Genomic DNA, 21,076 nt, shown 5'->3' with positions numbered 1-21,076 from the left:
TCATTGGTTTAAATCGCATGTAATATGCACTTAATTCCTGTTAATTCTGTGAGAATGTAAAAATGCAGCTGTTTCCAGATTTCATAGCAGTGAAATATTTCCTCTCCTTTAATCGCTATGAACTCATCAAAATTTCGCCAAGCCACAAAAAGGCAAGTACCAGCTTTATGACAGGGAGTTCTAAATTCAGTCAGAAATGTATGCCTTAATTGATGTGTGTGATAAGGAGAATTTTCCAGAGCACCATCCCCACACTCTCTGCAGCAGGTTCCCCCGTGCATGTCTTTGCGGCCCTTGCTTATCGTGTATGTTAAGTTTTTCGTATGGGTGAATGGAGAATGTCCTACACCAGCAGTTTCTTTCTGCCTCCAGCAGGTGAGGTAGCAGAGGAACTGCCAGTGGAGACAAGTTTTCCAGGAAACAAGTGGAAAGAGAGAGTATGGACCCAGGGTTTCATCAAAAGGGAAAGCCTAGCTTGTTCACATGGCTCTCTCTAATCAATCAGCAAGTTGCCAAACACACTTCATGCATGTGAAAGAAACTGTTACTAGCAAAATAAGAGAGGGACTCCTTAGTCTGTAACAAAGCAGAATGTTAAACTTGGTGCCAGTATCAGTTATAATCCTGTTTCCAGACAAATGTTTGTTGACCAGGAGTAGAAAGTAGCAGTTTGTTTGCTACCCATAGTGTGGTTGTTTGGGGTAACAGCATCTCCATCACCTCAGGCATGTCAGAGATGCATGAGTCCATATCTCCCCAAGTCCCAGGTAACTTTGTGCATACTTTTTGAAATGAGATGCATACATGTGTCCTCTCCCATTCCTCGGTGGGTTCTGCGTCCAGGTAGAGCTTCAAGAGGTGGTCATGAGGCAGGAGCCCTCCTGATGGAATTAGTACCTTTGTAAATAGAGACACAAGATAGCTTGCTTTCTATCTCTTTGCTCCCTAACATGTGATAATATGAGAGGGCTGTCTACAATAAAAACTATGCACACCAGACACCAGACTGTCAGTACCTGGGCTCCAAGGTTGTGACAAGTAATTATTTCTATAGTTTAAGCTACATCCTCTATAGTGCTCTGCCATACAAGCCCATGGGGACCACAATGTCGATCCACCCATTCCTCCAGCCATGAATTATTGCACCTCAGAGCAAGAAGAATGCCCTTTGATTATCCAGTTCAGACTCAAATTTCAGACTGCAGAGCACATGTTATAGATGAGCTATCTAAGGCCCAGGGAATTTAACTTGGTTGCTCAAAGTCTGAGAAGGATGTGTCATATGCCAGCAAATGGCACACAGCCATTCTGCCTATTCCTTTGGGGCCACTGAGAAATCTCCTGTATTTCCCCTTGGGAAAGTGACTATCCCAGTCCTTGTTCCTTTCCCTGAATCAGGTGGAGAAAGGACAAATTTTACCCACAAAATTTGACTTTTGCTCTCCAAAGCAAAAAGAAAAAGTTCAGAGAAATGCTTTAGTTTTGCCTAAGGGAGAATCAGCTTGACACATAAGAGAAACATCAGACTCCACAGCTTAAGGGATACCTGTTTCTAAAGAGGTCATGAAGCCCCCCTTCCTCTCCTCCTCCCTCCCTTCCTTCCCATCCTTCCTGTGCATTTGGGGAGAATGAAGAGACCTCAGTGAACTCGATCAAATATAGAGCTGTCCCTTTGAATAAAATGGTAGAACCTGCTGTCCCACATGTATATAAAAGTTACTATACTTACTTAATTTAGCCCTCCATACTGCAAGGGTCATGAATATGCATTTTGGCTAAGAAAATCATTTCTTTTCACAGTCTCATGTGTGATGCTGTAGGCTAAGCTAATCAGCGTAGTTAATTTTAGCCCTAGTTTTGAGGGTTTATTTTAGAAAAGGTCAGGGTACTCACCTATAGCTCGTTATGTGGGGGAAGAAAGCATAGAAGAGATGTGAAACCAAGCAGCTGTTAGCACACCGCGCTCCACCCCCAATACTGGAAGCGAACCGTCTGTATTTGATGTATAGATCAGTGTGCAGTTGGTGAGAGTGTGGTAAGGTGCACTTGGTCGCTCTTATGCCATGTGGCAGGTCGTCTCCAGCGACCTGGGCTGGAGGATGGGACTGATCGCCTACCAAAGATCTTTGTGTAGCTACTCTGAAAAGGAGGTAGACAAAGCATCTCATGGGTTTGAGGGGTCCACATGGTGACTTCTTCAGTGTGGCTCTGGCCCAGGATTGGCTGGGATAGAACCACCAACTCCTTCTTACCAAGTTCAGTGCTGGGCCTGGGCTTCATATTCCTCTGTGGGGGATGGGAACTGGTCCTGGTGGATGGTGTTCTGGGTTGGAGGCCTAGAGGGCATGAAAGGTGAAGTAAGCACACCCCAGTGCTAAAACGAAGGCCTGTTGACCAGCAAGGGGAGCAGTAGAGACTGGATACTACAGCAGTGCTGTCCAGAGAGTTACCTTAAAATCCTCTCCCAGTGACCACAGAGATCATGGAATGTAGTTGTGACTTATCTGTCACTTAACTTTACTAACTGAAATTTAAGTAGCCACACTAGCTGGTGGCTACCATTCTGATAGGAAAGTTCTAGAAGGAGTAGCACATTTAAGGGGTAGAATTGGAAAGCACAACTCAAACGCAGAAAAAGACACAGAGGGTTCAGTTCAGGTTACAAAGGTAAGGTGTGTGTGGGAAGTGTCTAGAAGGTACTAGAAGAATAAAGCAGGGTTGGGCTTGCAGCTCAGTGTTAGAGCATTACTCTTCCATCTCTCTCCCTCCCTCCCTCCCTCCCTCCCTCCCTCCCTCCCTCCCTCCCTCCCTCTCTCTCTCTCTCCTACTTACATATCTCTATCTGGACCCAGGGACAACCAACAAAGGCTCTTTTCACTGTGTAAAGCACAAATGTTAGATTCTTCATTAGGAGGCCAGACAGGGAAAGCAGGCTGCCACCTGATGTCAGAAAGGCCAAACTGAAATTTCTGTTTGAGCTCTTTTGGCAAGAGTGGGGTCATTGAAGAGCTGGTGTTTTTGGCAAAATTTGCAACCCACTGTGTAAGACCCCAGAGGTGGGAGTGGGGGCTCTACAGAGCTGGGTGTAAGAAGGCATATGGAGTGTGCACTTCTCCCTCAGCATATGAATGCATTGGTTTCACCGGGGGCTACCCACATTCTCCACTGGACTGTACATCAGTCTAAATTGTTCCTTAGCAAATGTGCTGCTGCAAGCACCAGGCCTGCTAAATATTATGGTGATTGAAAATTGCAGTCCCTTCCCACAGGCCCAGAAAAGGGCTCTTTGTAATGAAATACAGAGGCAGCAGCCATTTGGAGTGTGGAGTAACTGCCTCTCTGGGACTTCCACAGTGGACCCATGGTGTCAGTAAAAGGCAGGCTCACCAAGAGAAGAAATGATGTCTGGCTTTATTACAGTGGGCCCCTCATTCTCTGTGGCTTCTGAGCCCCATGAGTAATCCTAATGGTTGCTATCAGGAACCAGGACACCTGAGAATAGAGTCCTAGGCCCAGCCGATGACTCACCAAATAGCCTTGATGAACCATCTTATGGTTCACAGCAGGGGAGAGATGGTTTAAAAAATTTGAAAAGGAAAAATAAACCAACATTGGTGTGAAGTTTAGAAACTGAAAAAATATATCTAGTAAATCAGCAAGACTTGGAGTCTTTCTTTTCCCTTCAGATTGTGTAGGGGAAGCTGTGCACTCTCAGGGTGTGGGACATTGAGTGCCCCATTGGCTATGGCGAGAATGAAGGGCAAGGGTTTGGGACACATTTTAACTATGACGGAGTCCACCAGACAGGTTACTTCTGCCTGGGGAATACATGGTTCTAGCTGTGTGGCCTTTCTTTCTGTTGGTCTGTTCTCCACTGATAATGACTAAGCCCACACATCAGCTAGACACCTGCCCCTGGGAGATGGCGGAAGCATTTGGAGAAACCCACAGTCTACTATGAGTGGACTCACACTCTAAGGCCTCAACTTGGTGGGTCTGTGGGATGGGGGTGTGAAGTTTGGGCAGAAGTGTGCCTAGCAGCTCTCTGTTTGTCTTAGTTGGAGTTCTGTTGCTGTGAAGAGAACCATGACCACACAACTCTTGTAAAGGAAGGCATTTAACTGGGCTGGCTTACTGTTTCAGAGGTTTAGTCCATTAGTCATGGCAGAAAGCATGGCAGCTTGCAATCAGGCATGGTGCTGGAGACATAACTGAGTGTTCTACGTCCTGATCAGTGGACAGCAGGAAGAGCAAGACACTAGGCCTGGTTTGAGCATTTGAAACCCCAAAACCTACCCTCAGTGACACACTTCCTACAGCAAGACCACACCAACTCCAAGGCCACACCACCTAATCCATGTCAAATAGTGCCTCTCCCTTAAGATCACACATTTAAGTATAGGAGCCTGTGGGGGCCATTCTTATTCAAACTACCACACTGCTGTTGTCACAAACACTTGAGATGGTCAAGTCACAGGACTTTTTTCTTTAGTTTGGCTAACAGTCATCCCTGTTGTGGTTTGGGACACATGGTGAGTCAGTTCATCATATTAGGAGCATGTGACAGGACAAAACTATTCACCTCATGACAAGGAAATGAGAGAGGAAAGAAGAGACCGTGGAACCAGTATGTCCTTGGGGAATATGCCTCCAGTGACCCAAGACCTGTCACAGGGTCCTACATATTAAAAATTACATTGCTTCTCATTAGTTTTATGGACTGAGTACAAAGCCCCTCCCCCACATGAACCTTTGAGGGGCCTAAACTGTAACATCTGATAGACAGACTCAGAGCAGAAGAAAAGGAGATGGAGTGGGTGAGGGGTTCTAGCACTTTCTTCCTCCTCCTTCACCCCCACCAAAGATGCTGGAAGCCTTTTAATGGGATGCTACAGTGTAGTTCATAAGCCCAGACCTTACAGATCTATGGACTCCTTTACTTAACAAATTTTGAAGGTCTTCCTTGAGTCAAGTGTTGGAGTTGCCATAGACAGGCATGCATTCTGCCTTTCTGGGCTCATGGATTTTTAGGGAAATCATTTTTATTTGAGTAGACATTAAGTGACAATTTTGTGCTGAATTAGTGTGCATTAGTCTCACCTAGGGGGTTGTTAAAATGCATTATTTTTTATGGTGCTAGGGATTGCACCCGGAGCTCTGCACATGGTAGGTAAGTGCTGTGCTATTGAGCTATATTCCCAGTACACATTGTCATAATTCAATAGGTTAGGTTGGAGACAATCTAGGAACCTGTATTTCTGTTAAGAGCCAAAGTGATGCTATTGGTACTGTTCTAGGACCTACTCTTTGAAAGCCACTCTGTAAAGTTTGCCACACACAATTGTAAAGGGCATATTGGTGACTGAAGTCACAGGATGAGAGGTGGGCAGGTGGCGATTGTCCTTCTAAATATCTATGCTTGGGCTGCTGTGATGACTCAGAAGGTAAAATGTTTACTTTGTAAGTGTGGGGTTGTTTGGAGTTTGGATCCCCAGCACCCACATAAAAGCCAAGCAGGCATGATGGCCTGCCTGTAATCCCAGGGTTCTAGAAGTGGAGACAAGCTAGCTAGAGCTAGACTAGCTGAGTAAGTCAGCTCCAGGCTCAGAATAGAGCCTTTCTCAGAAAGGAAGCAGAACACGGTCGAGGAAGACAACTGAATCCAACCTTTTGCTTCCATGTACACCTGCACAATATGTGCCCACGCATAAGCACTCTGCATGCACATATGTGCACACACATGACCAAGCTTTTAAGAAGAGTCTTCCTTGCTTTAGCCTGAAACAATATTCAGGAAAACTGACTCTTTAAGAAAAATTCTGTTATGGACTGGTTCTTAACCTGTGGGTCATGGCTCCCAAAGACCATTGGAAAACACAGACATTTACATTATGATTCTTAGCAGTAGCAATATTACAGTTACAAAGTAGTAACAAAATAATTCTATGGTTGGGGGACACCACAGCATGAAGAATTGTCTTAAAGGGTCACAGCATTAGGAAGGTTGAGAACCATGGCTGTAATGTACATCTGATCACTTTAGAAGTGTAAAGATCTGGTCGAATAATAAATGAAGCAACAGAGAGGCTTTTATTTAACATATCACCTCTGTGCTAGTTTCTCCTCCAGAGACCAGTGAGACAGTCTTCCTTCTCTGTGTTGGCAGCATCATCAGAAGTGCAGAATTTTAGGCCTTACCCCAGACCCAGTGAATTGGGAATGCATGGGGGAGGGCTGTTTTCACAAGATCTCTGGATGGTTCTGATGCTGTGGCCAGTCTGAGCTCATCTGAGACAGAGAAGTGAGATCTGGGTTGAGTCTGATGAGACCCCGTCAGGCACTCATTCTTCTTTGCTACAGTGGAACAGCCTGCTGACAATAAGTAAGAGTCGGGTTTTTTCCTCTTAACCCTAAACCCAACACTTTACTGTATTTAAGCTTCTGGGAGACAGAAACGACTTTAAAGTGGTTTTAGCAGCAAAGATGAAAATTTCTTATTCACTGTAAAATGGCAGTAATCCAGAAATGAGGTTCAGGTTGTTTGCATTCTAGTTTCATGTTCACAGTGCATGCATATGTGTGACCTTTCTCTGATCATTTGCCTGTCTGAGCCCTCACTTTCATTATCTGAGCAATGGTAAAAAAAAAAGCAGCATTGTAGTCTAATGTGGAGACTTGATGCAATGATCGAATGGAGTAATAGTTGTGAGTGTGCCTTTAAAATTGCACAGTGTTTGACATAAAAACTAACTTTGGGCTGCTCACCTTTCCATTCTGTGTCCCTGTTAACAAATTAGCAACTGTGTCATTGTTTATATTGACATAGAGATCAGAAGCAATTGAAGTGTCTGATAGCACAGTTTTAGCTCTTCAAAAGTAGTTTGCTTCCATTCATGTTTTGTCTTTAACATACAAAGATCGGGAGATGTGGAGCTAGTATAGGATTACAGGTCTTTTATTAAGGTGATCCTTGCAGTACAAGATAGGAATTTTATTTGAGTGGTGGTTCTTGGATGTAGCCTCTAGACCAACAGCATCCCCCATCAGATTGGAACTTCTTAGAAATGTAACTTGTGGGGCTGGAGATGGCTTGTCGCACCTGCTGTGCAGCCTGCATCCGAGAATGTAGCGAGGTGGTCGGGATAGATGACACAGAGACCGGTCGGTTGCTTTAAGAAAACTTTATGCTTCCCCAGTCAGCTTAGGAGGAGACCCCAAGTTCGCTTAGGATCGCTCCCAAGAAAAAACTCTTCCCTTTTTAAAGACTTCTGCCATCCATCTACATACAATTCTCCAACAGCTCTCCCAGACTTCTCACCCTCCTGGCTGGTGGTTTAATCTTCAGCCCCAGAATCTGGGGAGAAACAGCAGGGGGAACAGGAAGAAGCATCTAGCCTTAGGGGGTGTCAAAGTCATGGTGTTTCAGTGAGCAAGCCCTTATCTGAACCCTATCAAGAGCTTTATAGCACTGAATTGTTTTCAGTAAACATTATCTCACAGCTGCCTGCTCCCAGGCCAAAGGGGAAGTGGGTTTCTGCTCAAGGTCTGGTGTCCCCACAATGGCTCAGAGGCTAAGAGTACTTGTTGTTCTTGCAAAGGACCAAAGTTCAGTTCCTAGCACCCATGTTGTGTAACTCACAACCAACTATTAGCTCCTGCTCCAAGACATCAAGCAGCTTCTGGCCTTGGAAGTCACCTGCGTGTACACACACACACACACACACACACTGAATAAGTAAAACAGCACTCTCAAATGCTACCCAGAACTACCAAATCAGTAGTAACACACAGTACCTTGTACTGTGTGTTAATAAGTTCTATAGGTGACCACAGTACTCAGCCTTCTTAAAAGGGATTTATCTAGGTCTTGGCTGAAGAGTGACAAAGGTCACCCTTTCTGTGGAACTAGGTGATAACTTCTCTCCCTATGCATGCATTTGCAACATTGGTGTCCAAGCATGGGCAGTCATTACTAGACTCCTTCATGAGTTTGCCCTGTTACTGTGCACTTAGCATAGAAGAAATCTGGAATGCCATCCCAGCTGCATCTGTGAAGAGACTGACTTCAGGGTGTGAGGAAATTAAAGCTATTTATCACAGTCTGTTTTTCTTCCAGTGACAGGGGAAATGAGCCTTAGCTGAACAAGGCTTCAAATTGGGCTCACTACAAAAAAACACGCAGCTTGATAAACACAGTTGGAGCAGGCTTACATGTGTTTTGATTTTCTGTTTTGAAAACAATTCCATTTCTAAGCAGCACCAAGATTGAGGTATACTCAGGAGACACTGTAGATGGAGTCATCCCAGTCTTCCCAGAGCCACGCACAGGAAACAAATCCTGCCCCATGATGTTCTTGTCGTTCTGAAGAGATCTTAGGTTTAAGAGGGCAAGGAACTACGGCTCTTTGTGCACAGTGAGCCCTGTTATGGGAAGAGGGAGATTTTTTAAAAATTTGTTTTGGTTTCGTTTTTTGTTTGTTTGTTCTTTCAAGAGGAAAATGTCTGGGTGGTACAGATATGACCTGGCCAGGTTTATTGAAACACAGCCACATTCTTCATTTGAATATTGATTGTCTTCAAAGCAGTCAAATAACTACAATAAAGACTATAAACCTATGAAGTCGACAATTTGACTAACTTACCTTTTACTGTTGAATCCCATGTCTTCCTAAGCTGTTGGAAGAGAACTTAGCACCTTTGTGGACCAGGAAAATGATGGGAGAGAATAAAGTGCCCTTGTGTCCCTGTGGAGGCCAGCAGGAAGAAAACCAATGGGATATCATTCCTTACTGGGCCTTTGAGTCAGTTCTGAAAATCCATATAGACTGAATATAATAAGGAACATTTCACATTTGGTATATGATTATGATTGTCTGATATATCTTCCTGATGTAAGGTATTAATGGGCAAAACCAAGATGTTTGCCACACTGTACAGCTTCCAATAGCAGCAAATATTAGTGAGGAGTGTCCCATAACATGGTGCATAATACCGTGTTTCTGTTATACTATTGATTGTTCACAATAATCCCAGAGCAGATAATCACCTGTGCTTTATAGACGAGAAAATGGAATGCACAGAGTTAAAATGGTACCCAGTGCCGTGGAACCACTGTTGGTCTTGATATACATGTGGATCTTTTTGACGCAGAAGGCAGCATCCTAAAACAGTGAGTGTCAAGCTGTGAAATGAGAAGTCACTTTTTGTGAGTTGCAAACAGCATTTTGAAAGACTGACTAGAATGGAAAATACCAAAGTGTCACATGTAGTTTGAATGGATAAATCTTTATTCCTAAAAACTCAGTTTTAATCCTTAAGATTTTATGTGTGTACACACATAAACACACCCCTGCAAACTGGCAATAATGTTACTATGTAACAATAAAGTTTGAAAGTCAAAGAGGGAAAGAGGAGATGAAAGGGGGAGAGCAGATGGGGGGAAACACAAGAAAGTGAATGAATAAATAAATAAAAGAGGTGGAGAGACTTGGGAAGGAGATGAGGGGAGGTGGGGATGTGGGGGGAAGGGAAACTGGACTTGCAATGTAAAAATAATAAAAAATAAAATACAGAAAATAAATTTTAAAAGAAGAAAAAAACCAAGAGGCTACAGAGTGGGATTAAAATTAGCTCAATGACAAAAATTGCATATATTCCCAACAGTCTTTGACAGTTCTTAGGATAGGGCTTATACACTCAGTCATTTCAACCCAGATGGGATGAGCTGGAATGAGCTGTGCCATAGCATGAGAAATACGTGAGAACCAAAATCTGTCTCAGGGTCTCTGGCCTCACCACCAAGTAGGAGCCTGTGTTGAGAGGTCTGGTGGACAGCTACAGGCTTCCCACATAACTGCCCCTTGGTCCCTTCCCCCACCACACCCTGAACCCTCATCTCTCTGTCAGAATTGTCTGTTCTCTCATTGCCTCTTCCTTCCCCTCCATCCCAAGTTTCTCCACCTCTTTTATTTATTTACTCATTCACTTTCTTGTGTTTGGTATTGGCATAAAAATAAACAGGTAGACCAATGGAATTGAATTGAAAACCCTGATTTTAACCCCCACACATATGAACACTCGATTTTTGACAAAGAAGCTTAAATTATACAATGGAAAAAAGAAAGCATCTCCAACAAATGGTGCTGGCAATAACTGGATATTGGCATGTAGAAGACTGAAGATAGATCCATGGCTATCACCATGCACAAAACTTAAGTCCAAATGGATCAAAGACCTCAACATAAATCCAGCCACACTGAACCTCTTAGAAGAGAAAGTGGGAGATACTCTTCAACAAATTGGTATAGGAGACCACTTCCTGAACATAACACCAGTAGCACAGACAATTAACAAATGGAACCTCCCGAAACTAAGAAGCTTCTGTAAGGCAATGGACACAGTCAACAAGACAGCCCACAGAATGGGAAAAGATATTCACTAACCCCATATCTGACAGAGGGCTGATCTCCAAATTTTACAAAGAACTCAAGAAGCAAGTCTCCAAAACACCAAAAGATCCAATTAAAAAGTGAGCTACAGAACTAAATAGAGAATTCTCAATAGAGGAATCTAAAACGGCTGAGAGACACTTGAGAAAGTGCTCAACATCCTTAGCCATTAAGGAAATGCAAATCAAAACAACTCTGAGATACCATCTCACTCCTGTCAGAATGGCTAAAATAAAAAACACCAAAGCAGTTTATGCTGGAGAGGATGTGGAGAGAGGGGAACACTCCTCCACTGCTGGTGGGAGTGCCAACTCAACTCATACACCCACTTTGGAAATCAGTATGGAGATTCCTCAGGAAAATGGGAATCAGCCTACCACAAGACCCAGCAATTCCACTCTTAGGCATATACCCAAAAGATGCACATTCATACAACAAAGATGTCTGTTCGAATATGTTCAGAGCAGCATTATTTGTAATAGCCAGAACCTGGAAGTGACCTAGATTCCCCTCAACTCAAGAGTGGATAGAGAAACTGTGGTACATTTACACAATGGAGTTCTACTCAGCAGAAAAAAAAATTCATGGATAATCTTCCCTTTTCTTTTTTATTTTAAATAAATGCCCTATATGGATGTGAATATAGCCTACCGTAACATACTCCACTTGCAAAGCCCGAATTCATAGCTTGTTAGAAAAGAGTTGTGATATCCTACTCCGTTTGGCCAAATGTCATTGTGAAATATCCTACCCATCTTACTTTGTCTCACTACTGATCTTTCCTTCCTTCCTTCCTTCCTTCCTTCCTTCCTTCCTTCCTTCCTTCCTTTCTTCCTTCCTTCCCTCCCTCCCTCCCTCCTTTCCTCCCTTTCTTTAAAAGAACTTCCAGAAGAATACAAACACAACTCTCCTTCCCACTGTCTCAGCTACAAAGTTTTGTGTGTTGCATAACAAGACCTTGATGTGGCATCTCATCTTTATGTTTCTCCTGGCTCCCTTCGTTTTTAATAAGGGCTCGTGTAAAAGCTACAAAAGAGATCATTTACTCCTGTCCTGTGGTTCTGTTCTCCTAACTTCAAAGGTGACTGTCCTTCTTTCTACTGGCTTAGTTTTGCCTAGTGTTGATCATATCCAGCATACACTTTCAGGAATCCAAGAGTCAGCACTGTGCTCTGAGGAAGTTTTGTCAGTGATAATCTCTGGGGATACACAAGCGTCCCAGCTCACCTAGTTATGATTTCAGTAACTGCAGTTGTTGCTTATTCTCTATTTCAGGGATCCCAGAAGACCCACTTGTTGCTGAAGAGTATTATGCTGATGTATTTGATTCCTGTTCAGAGGAGAGTGAGGATCTGGAGGAAGAAACGATGTTCTCGGAAACAGAGGGGGAAATGAGAGGCAAGGGAACTCCACCTGCTTATAGAGCAAACCAACAGGTACCTCCTGCTCAGGCTAGAAGAGATGTCTCTGTCCGAGGTGCTAACTGGTCTTGGGCTAAGAAAGACTGGAGGCTATTAAAAATAATGCTGCTATGAACATAGTGGAAGAGATGTCCTTGTTATATGAATGTGCATCGTTTGGGTATATGCCTAAGAGTGGAATTGCTGGGTCTTGTGGTAGGCTGATTCCCATTTTCCTGAGGAATCTCCATACTGATTTCCAAAGTGGGTGTATGAGTTGAGTTGGCACTCCCACCAGCAGTGGAGAAGTGTTCCCCTCTCTCCACATCCTCTCCAGCATAAATTGTGTTTGGTGTTTTTGATTTTAGCCATTCTGACAGGAGTGAGATGGTATCTCAGAGTTGTTTTGGTTTGCATTTCCCTGATGGCTGAGGATGTTGAGCACTTTCTCAAGTGTCTCTCAGCCGTTTTAGACTCCCCTATTGCAAATTCTCTATTTAGTTCTGTAGCCCACTTTTTAATTGGATCCTTTGGTGTTTTGGAGACTTGCTTCTTGAGTTCTTTGTAAAATTTGGAGATCAGCCCTCTGTAAGATGTAGGGTTAGTGAATATCCTTTCCCATTCTGTGGGCTGCCTTTTTGTCTTGTTGACTGTGTCCATTGCCTTACAGAAGCTTCTTAGTTTCGGGAGGTCCCATTTGTTAATTGTCGATCTTAGATACTGTGCTACTGGTGTTATGTTCAGGAAGTGGTCTCCTATACCAATTTGTTGAAGAGTATCTCCCACTTTCTCTTCTAAGAGGTTCAGTGTGGCTGGATTTATGTTGAGGTCTTTGATCCATTTGGACTTAAGTTTTGTGCAAGGCAATAGACATGGATCTAGAGCAAATTGGCAAAGAATGGACTGGCAAAACTAGCAGAGACAGCTGATCTGAACAAGGGGGAGCTCTTGAACCCAAGAACGAAAGCTGGGAGGACAGCATGGGACTGATCCAGACCCCCTGAGTGTGAGAGTCAGTGAGGAGGCCTGGGAGACCTATGGGGCCCTGGGAAGTAGATCAGTATTTATCCCTCGCATACAAATGAACTTCGTGTGTCCATAACACAAAGAGGGATGCTCTGTCAGCCTGGACTCTTAGGGGAGTGCCTGGACCCTGCCCTGAGTGAAATGACAGACTCTAAATATCCCTTATGTGGAAGGAAGTTGGGATAGGGTGGGAGGCTGGGGGGATGGTGGGAAGGTACGGTAGGAGGGGAGAGAGAGAGAACTGGATTGACATCTGAAATAAGCTATTCAAAATTAAAGTAATAAAAAAAGAAAGAGCCAAGGAAGTCTTGAACCTGGAGTTGATGTCAGGAAGCACAGGGGTTCTAGGAACTCTCTAATGGCTCTGTGTAATAAGTCTTTACTTTCAAGGTCTTGGGGCAGGTAGACCCCATGAAATGAGCAGACTCTGCCAGCAGACTCTGATCAGCACCCTGTTGAGAGGGGAGAGGCTAGCAGATTCACTGTAAGAGGTCAGCCCTGATGTGCACTGCAGTGTCTGCCCACTGAGAACTTCTTCTATATATCTGCCCACTGCCCAGGAAGTGTTTCAGGTATCTCCTTCACAGGGACAGTGGATATTTTATCACTTCCCTGCCTGCAATCATAGTTTTAGTATGGTTTATAAATTTAATGCAAGTAGAAATATGTAAAGATTGATTCCATTTGTAGTTAAGACTTAGAGACTCTGAAATTGGAGTACATTCATTCTAGCTTCTTGCAACACAGCCTCCAAGGGACCATCTTTTCATACAGCACTGGATCTCTCCTCATAGATGCTCTGGTATTAGAACTATTGATTAGAAAGACTGATCTGATGTAGGTGACAGTCTGAGAAATTATGCTTTTGATTTTTGGAGTGGAAAGGAAGTTGTACACAAGCCACTAAGCTTTTTTTATTGAAACTATTTCTCACTGTGTAGCCCAGCCTGGGCTTAAACTTTTAACTTTCTGACTTACCTTCTGAGTGCTGAGATTTTAAGAATGTGCCACCATTGCCAATCCCAGAGACATTCTTAACAAACATTAAGCAATCTAACATAATGTTAAATAAAACCTATAAGAAATGCCTCTCAAGTTCTATAGACCATGAAGGGGGAGGGCAATGACAACCAGGATGGTGTAAGAGTAGAGTCAAGCTGGGACTGGAGAGATAGCTTAGTGGTTAAGAGTGCTTACTGCCCTTGAGAGGACCTGGTTTTGGTTCCCAGCACCAACACTCAGGGAAAAACTCACACATATAAAATAAAAATAATTAAATACTTTTGAAGAGTAGAGTCAAACAGAAAAATGCAAGAGAAAAAGAAAGCATGGGAAAATGTAAATGACAAATACAGGAGAAGAGGGACTAATAACCATTAGCAAAAATGCAGGACAAAAGAGAGGTGAGATCCCAATTGCCTAAATGAAAGTGTTCCTTATACCCATTCCTCTTTCTCCCTAGGGGACCCTGGGGAAAAGACACCTATTGCTGCAAGTTAAAAATATAATTTCCCACTTGCTTCTGAACCACTGCTACAAACAGCAGAAACAAATACTGTCATAATACTGCATTAACTTCACCCCATGCCTGTGGTTGGAAAATGTGACATACAAAACACATAACTAGTCTTTACTCAGATTGTCAAATGGTAAAGTTTGATTTACTAGTATTATAATTTTGAATAGTTCTAACTGAAAGAAAACCAGTTCAGAAATACACATGGCTAAAATCTGTTACAAATACCCCCCCAAGTCAAGAAATAGAACTTTTCCAGTCCCAGAGGCCCCATCTCTGGCCAATTTTTATTATAATGTATGGTGAGAAGTGAGATTTCCTATAAATAGGCCTAGGCCTTACCAAGCCTGCTGTTCTTTAGGCAGTATTGCCTCCAAAGCAGTGTTAACGAGACACCTAATTACTGTTGTTTCTCCACAGTGCTAAGCAAAGCATCAATAATGCCTTTATCACAAGCTATTACAGTGCTCATGGCTCCTCTGTAAAGGCTGTGGCCACCAGATTGGCACCATCCTCTTAGATCTCCAGAGAGTGCCATTTACAGCTGTCATCTACAGCAGCTGTGGGGCCTGTCCCTGAGCAGCAGCCCATGCGCTCTCACAGGCATGCCTGAGGACTGCATGCCGGTGCATGTTGTCATTAATTTCCCATGTCTCTTACTGCCTGGACTGTCATTCCCTCTCCAAGACTAATAAATGAACCAGGGCACTGGCAAAAGCACAGTGGATAGAAGATAATGACTTGACGCACAGCTCTTTCAGAAAAGACTGTTTAACCAAGGCTCTCGCTGAAGATTCCCTTAAGAGGTTCCTTGGGCCTCTCATGTTCTCTTCCTGAGACAAGGGGTTGCAGAGGCCTCCAGCTAATATGGAAGTTCTCCGGTCTTTCAGGGTTTGAAATTCTCCCAGCAAGCAGTGGCACTAGGAAAAGCAGATGTGTTGTAATATTTAGATGTGGGGTGGTAAGGCCTGAGGTTCCTCTGAGGACACTGGGGCCAGGCCATCCTGAGGGCTGCTATCACAAGCTTCTGCTTAGGGGGAGGCTGTGGATTATTCAGCTGGTGCTTATTATAGTGGTGACAACTTACATTCCTGGGATGTTCCCCTGATGGTCAGCACTTTATATTCTGGGCTAGCCTGGGTCGTCTGGGAGAGATGGTAGGGCAGGGTAAGAAGGGCAAGGGAAATCCCTGTGGAGTAGGTGGGAAAACCCTCAGCTTTTGGGACATCTCTTAGGGAAGAAGAAATGAAAACAGGAAAAAAGGGAGGGAGGGGGATGGGAAGGAGGGAGGAAGAGAGAGATGGAGGGAGGGAAGGAAAGAAACATGGATTGTTTGTGCAGTTTTGGGAAAGGCTTGGCCAGGCTGGTAGACCATACAGGACAAAGGCTGCTGCTGGTATGGTCGCAAGTGTCCTGTATTGAGCAAGAATGGCCAGCTCTAGCAACCCTCTGAGCCCTCATTGGCTGGAAGCTCCTGGTTAGAGTTCTATGTCCTTTGACCCCTCTGATGAATCTGGATCTTTCAGCGATCTTTTCAGTGAGTATACATATGCTCACTGGGCTCGCAGGTGAATTATTTCATTGTTGTAATAACCTTTTGAGTGTGAGGTGCACCAGACTAAGATTCAATTGGCTGGATTTTAGTGAGGGAGCAGACAAAAGTGAGGGAGAGAGTGAGGGTGGGAGAGAGGAATGCCTGAGTTAGGAAACTGTAGGCAAGTCCCCTCAGGTGCCAATCAAAATGTTAGTGTCCTAGTCTGTGACTGGAAGCCCAGATTTCACTGCTCCCTTGGAGTCTCTGAGAGCCTCTCCGATGTGACTCTCTGACTGGCTGAACTGTTGCCCTAGAGTAGAGTGTTCAGAGGCACTGACTTCTCAAGGTGTGGTCCCCCAGTTCAAGTCAGTAGTGTTTCTTGATCTCAACAGGAAACAATGGAGGATATTAATTTTCCACGTGTGCTGCCTTTAACACCCAGGTCGCTTGAAGGGTGAAACTGTTGTGATATTTTAGATTTTCAGACAAGGAAACTGAGTTGTGATGGGTGACAGCTAAGGATCCCCAGTGCAAGTAGGCCTTTGTTTCCACAGGCTCTCCTCTGATTAGCTGCAGTCATCCCTGTTCCACCACTCAGGGTGGAGGAAATGACACATAGAAGGGAAGGTCAACCAAGACCCATCTTACCATACAGAATTACCGAGGCCTATCACAGCTAACCTTGTGTCAATTCTATGTGAAATGCAGTATTGTGAAAAGTAAATAAGGCCCAACTCTCTTCTGCTAAGGGATGGAAAATTATCTTCAGGCATGCTTTTTCAAATAGAAGATGCTAGAACTTTTGAGCGTCAATCAGGACACTGCTTTACCTTTTTTTTAAAATCATGACAATAATGACCTAATAAGCTGCATGCGTGCACAGGAGGCAACACTTTTTGTCCTGTGTTGACATTAGAAGTCACCATTATTTCTAAGTGGCCTGCCCTGTGATTTCAGGCCATTGAGCTGTTTCTTTCTCAGTAACTGCACCAGTATGTCACATGCTGTTAAGCGGCCATGCCCATGAAACTGTACACTTCCAGCTTGGTGTGCCGTTCCTGCAGGGTGACTAGCCTCTATGGTCTCAGTGAGTGGTGTTCAAAGGTGTGACTCTACTGCCCCAGTTTCCACTCCTGCCCTGTTCTAGCCTCACAGCCATGGGTCTTCTCCCTTCCCATCTCCTGTTCCTCATCCATTGTGAAGCACAGCTCACTGCAGGCCACCCCGGGATCCCCAGACCTTACAGTGAGACACTGCTCCTAGAGCTGGGGGTTACTGGAGAAGCTGGTAAGTGAGAAGGAAGGGAGGTGCTTAGGACCTACAGACAGGATTAAATGCATGAAAATCGATAGTTGTGCAATGACTTCAAGTCATGATTCCAACACGGACCTAGTTGTTGCATGCTCTGTGCAGTTTAAATGAGGGTTCATCTGAACTGGACTTGAGACTATTTGTCTGCCATAAACAAGTATGTTTTACATGGACTTCCTTTCTGAAATTGGAAAGTCTTTCTCTTTTTGTCCCAATAACCTCCCTTAAGTTTCTGGCCTCTCTTCCCTAGACCGTTGGGCATGTGTTGGCTAAAGAGACTAAGTCATCAAAGAGCAGGCAGAGGGACTGACTGGAGGACCTCCTTCCACACTTCGGAACCTCCAGAAATGGGGTGCAGCAGGGAGAGTCATGTCTCAGCAGGGTGGAATCTAGGGAAATGGTATTGGGCATTGTGCAGAGGGCTGCTAAGAAGAGTCAAGGATAAACTGTTGTTGGTATTTTTTTATTTTAGCCATTCTGACAGGTGTAAGATGGTATCACAGAGTTGATGTGGAGAAAGGGGAACACTCCTCCATTGCTGGTGGGAGTGCAAACTTGTACAGCACTTTGGAAATCAGTATGGTGGTTTCTCAGGAAAATGGGAGTCAGTCTATCTCAAGATCTAGAAATTCCACTCTTAGGCATGTGCCCAAAGGATGCACATTCATACAACAAGGACATCTGTTCAGATATGTTCATAGTAGCGTTATTTGTAAAAACCAGAACCTGGAAGCAACCTAGATGCTCCTCAACTGAAGCATGGATAAAGAAAATGTAGTACATTTACACAGTGGAGTACTACTTAGCAAAAAAAAAAAAAAAAGACAAAACAATGTAATCTTGAAATTTGCAGAAGAAACCATCCTGAGAGGTAACCCAGGCCCAGAAAGACAAGCATGGTATATACTCACCCACATATGGATATTAGTCATAGAGCAAAGGGTTAACAGCCTGCCAGCCTAAAATCCACACCTCCAGAGAAACTAGGAAACAAGGAAGACCCTAAGAGAGACATACATGGTCCCCCAGAGAGGGGAAAGGGACAAGAGCTCCTGAACAAATTGGGAGCATGGGGGATGGGGGAGTTAGGAGAAAGAGGAGGGGAGAAGAGGAGGGAGGAGAACTTGAGGGATCAGGAAGATTGAGTCGGGGATGAATAGAGGAGAGCAAGAAGAGAGATGCCTTAATAGACGGAGCCATTATAGGTTTAAAGAGAAATTTGAAACTAGGGAAATGTCCAGAGAACCATAAGCATGACTCCAACTAATAAGCTAAACAATAGTGGAGAGGCTACCTTAAATACTCTTCCCCTATAATGAGAATGATGACTACCTTGAATGCCATCCTAGATTCTGCATCGAGCCAAACTCCTGGAATCCAGTTGTAGAGAGGGAGGAGTGATGAGTAAAGGGGTCAAGACCATGCTGGGGATACCCACAGAAACAACTGACCTGAACAAGTGGGATCTCACAGACCCCAATCTGACAGCTAGGGGACCAACATAGGACCAAACCAGGCCCCCTGAACATGGGTGTCAGCTAGGAGGCCTGGGCAGTCTATAGGGCCTCTGGCAGTGGAATCAGTATTTATCCCTAGTGCATGAACAGATTTTGGGAGCACATTCCCCATGGAGGGATACTCTCTTAGCCTAGATACATGTGGAGGGCCTATGCCCTGCCCCCAATGATGTGACAAATTTTGATGATCCCTCATGGAATGCCTCACCCTCCCTGAGGAGTGGATGGGGGATAGAATGGGGGGGTTGGTGGGGGGCCATGGAAGGATGGGAAGGAGAGGGAACTGGGATTGATATGTAAAATAAGATTGTTTCTAATTTAAATAAAATTTATTAAAAATTAAAAAAAGAAGAGTCAAGGAGAACTTTCAGGAGATGGAAATGTGCCTGCCCCTTGAAATGAGGAAAGGAAGTGGGGGCAAATACCAGAAAGAGCAACCCATGTATCAGAAGCCCCAGGTGGTGAGGAGGCAGTAGCTTGTACCATGTGTTTTGGTCCTGGCTGCGAGTGATAGCGTGCGAGCCTCCTAAGGAATGCTCGTCCGTCCGTGTTTTTCCCATTTTAGGTTTAAGAGTGGACAGGGAGAAGGCCGCACAGTATATTTCGTTCGCTCTGGTGCTTTTCCCACCACGGTTAGCGTACAAGTAGCAGGAGATCTCCCTGCGGAGTCCTCAAGGTTTACAGAAGAAAGTCAGGGTGTAGACGCTACGTTCTCATGTTAGGAGGATCTGTGACCCGAATCGGGAAAGTGTCCCCTGAGAGGGAGGGCAAGGCGGAGTGGACCGAGCCAGCAGGCAGCCCCTCCCTGTGCCCCAGGCTGGAGCCTGGCATTAGTGAGTCAAAGAAATTTCCACCGCAGTTGGCGGGGAGTGGTGGCTCACACCAGCAATCTCAGCACTTGAGAGGCTGGGGCAGGACGGCTGCGCGTCCGACGCCAGCCTGGGTTACAGAGGGAAACCCTGTCTGAAGCATTGTAAAGAAAGTAGGGAAAGCCAGCCAGGCTTTTCCTTCGCGTAGCTCATTGCCGGGCTCCTGTCTTTCTGCTCGCTTCCTGGCTCTGATGGCGATGGGCAGCGTGGTCAGGGTAAAGTTGGAGTTTCTTTGGTTGTAGTCTGTGCCCACGGCCCCTCAACAGTCCCCTCTTACAGCATCACACCTCACAGAGCATTTAAAAGCCCTGTGGCAGGGGAGTTGGGATCCGCCTACTAATTTACCTGAGCCTCCTCATCTTATCCGCTGGTTTGATTATGAATACATTATTTGTCAGTGATCATCCTCCCTGCTCGCTGCCCCTCTTCCTCCTCCTGTTAGATACCCAAAATCACAATAGGCTGCTGGCTATGGTGGCCCATGCTGAGGAGGGGCAGGCAGGCAGGAGGATGCAGAGTGTGAGGCTAGCCTGGGCTACCTTAGAGCCTGACTCTCAAAAAACAAAATAATGATGAGGGTGCATTAGAGCCTTAGTTCTGAGGTAACAGTCCATGGCAGGGAGACTACATGCAGAAATCTTTTTTTTTTTTTTTTTTTTTTTGGTTAGGGTCTCATATAGCCCAAGTCATCCTGGGATTTACTATGTGGTTGTCAAGGTTGGTCATAAGTCCTCAATCCTCCAACCTTACTCCCAAGTACTGGAAAACTACAGGCAATAGGCTCCTGAGTGTAAATGGGTGGAGGTAGTTTCTGGGGGGACCCTTTTTTTGAACACAGCTCCATTCGTGTATATATGTGTGTGTGTGTGTGTGTGTGTGTGTGTGTGTGTGTGTGTGTGTGTGTCATGTGTGTGCCTGTGTCTGTATGTGTGTTTTGGTGCCTGTGTGTATATGTGTGTGTGCGCGAGTCCATGCATGTGTGCATGTGTGTAAGTCCATATCAAAATATCTCTTCCAGGAATCCCAGGCCATCTGACAGAGCTGTAGTTGGCAAACCTTGGTCAATGTTTTGAAGATGCATAGATCCCCTGTTTGTGTTGCTGGCAGGCTGCAGCTTATTCCATAGTCAGAACTAATGAATTCAGTTCTAATGAATCACTACCCGGATCAGGTCAAACTGGTTAAGCTTCAAGGATTTTTCCATTACTCTGAGCATCTCTGGCTGGGGATGCCTCCAGGATTCCCCACTGAGCTCCCTCGAGGCCTGCTCACAGTCATCTGTGGCCCCTGATAGTCCTGGGTTTACTCCTTCTGTCCTGGGAATCAGCAAAACTTAGAATACATCTTTAAAAGAAAAATGGAGACAGGCTCTCATTCAGTAGGGAAGGGTTGTCTGGGACTCCTTGCTGGGAAGGCTGGCCTTGAACGATGCATGAACCTCTTCTCACCCCAAAA

General features: G+C 44.7%; 1 protein-coding gene across 9 annotated transcripts in view; it reads left to right on the top strand.

The window, feature by feature from the left end:
• The window catches only part of Nek11 (NIMA related kinase 11), a 216,641-nt gene that overhangs the window by 134,953 nt on the left and 60,612 nt on the right, over positions 1-21,076 (top strand). For all 9 annotated transcript variants that reach the window (XM_040739898.1, XM_040739901.1, XM_040739897.1 and 6 more), the window contains one exon: positions 11,724-11,884. In XM_040739898.1, coding sequence (XP_040595832.1) covers positions 11,724-11,884 — 161 coding nt within the window. The remainder of the gene's footprint in view (positions 1-11,723; positions 11,885-21,076) is intronic.

Source organism: Mesocricetus auratus, unplaced genomic scaffold, assembly GCF_017639785.1.
Source record: "Mesocricetus auratus isolate SY011 unplaced genomic scaffold, BCM_Maur_2.0 Super-Scaffold_100691, whole genome shotgun sequence".
NCBI lineage: Eukaryota > Metazoa > Chordata > Mammalia > Rodentia > Cricetidae > Mesocricetus > Mesocricetus auratus.
Note: the sequence above shows the minus strand (reverse complement) of the source record. Positions and strands in the feature narration are given on the sequence as shown.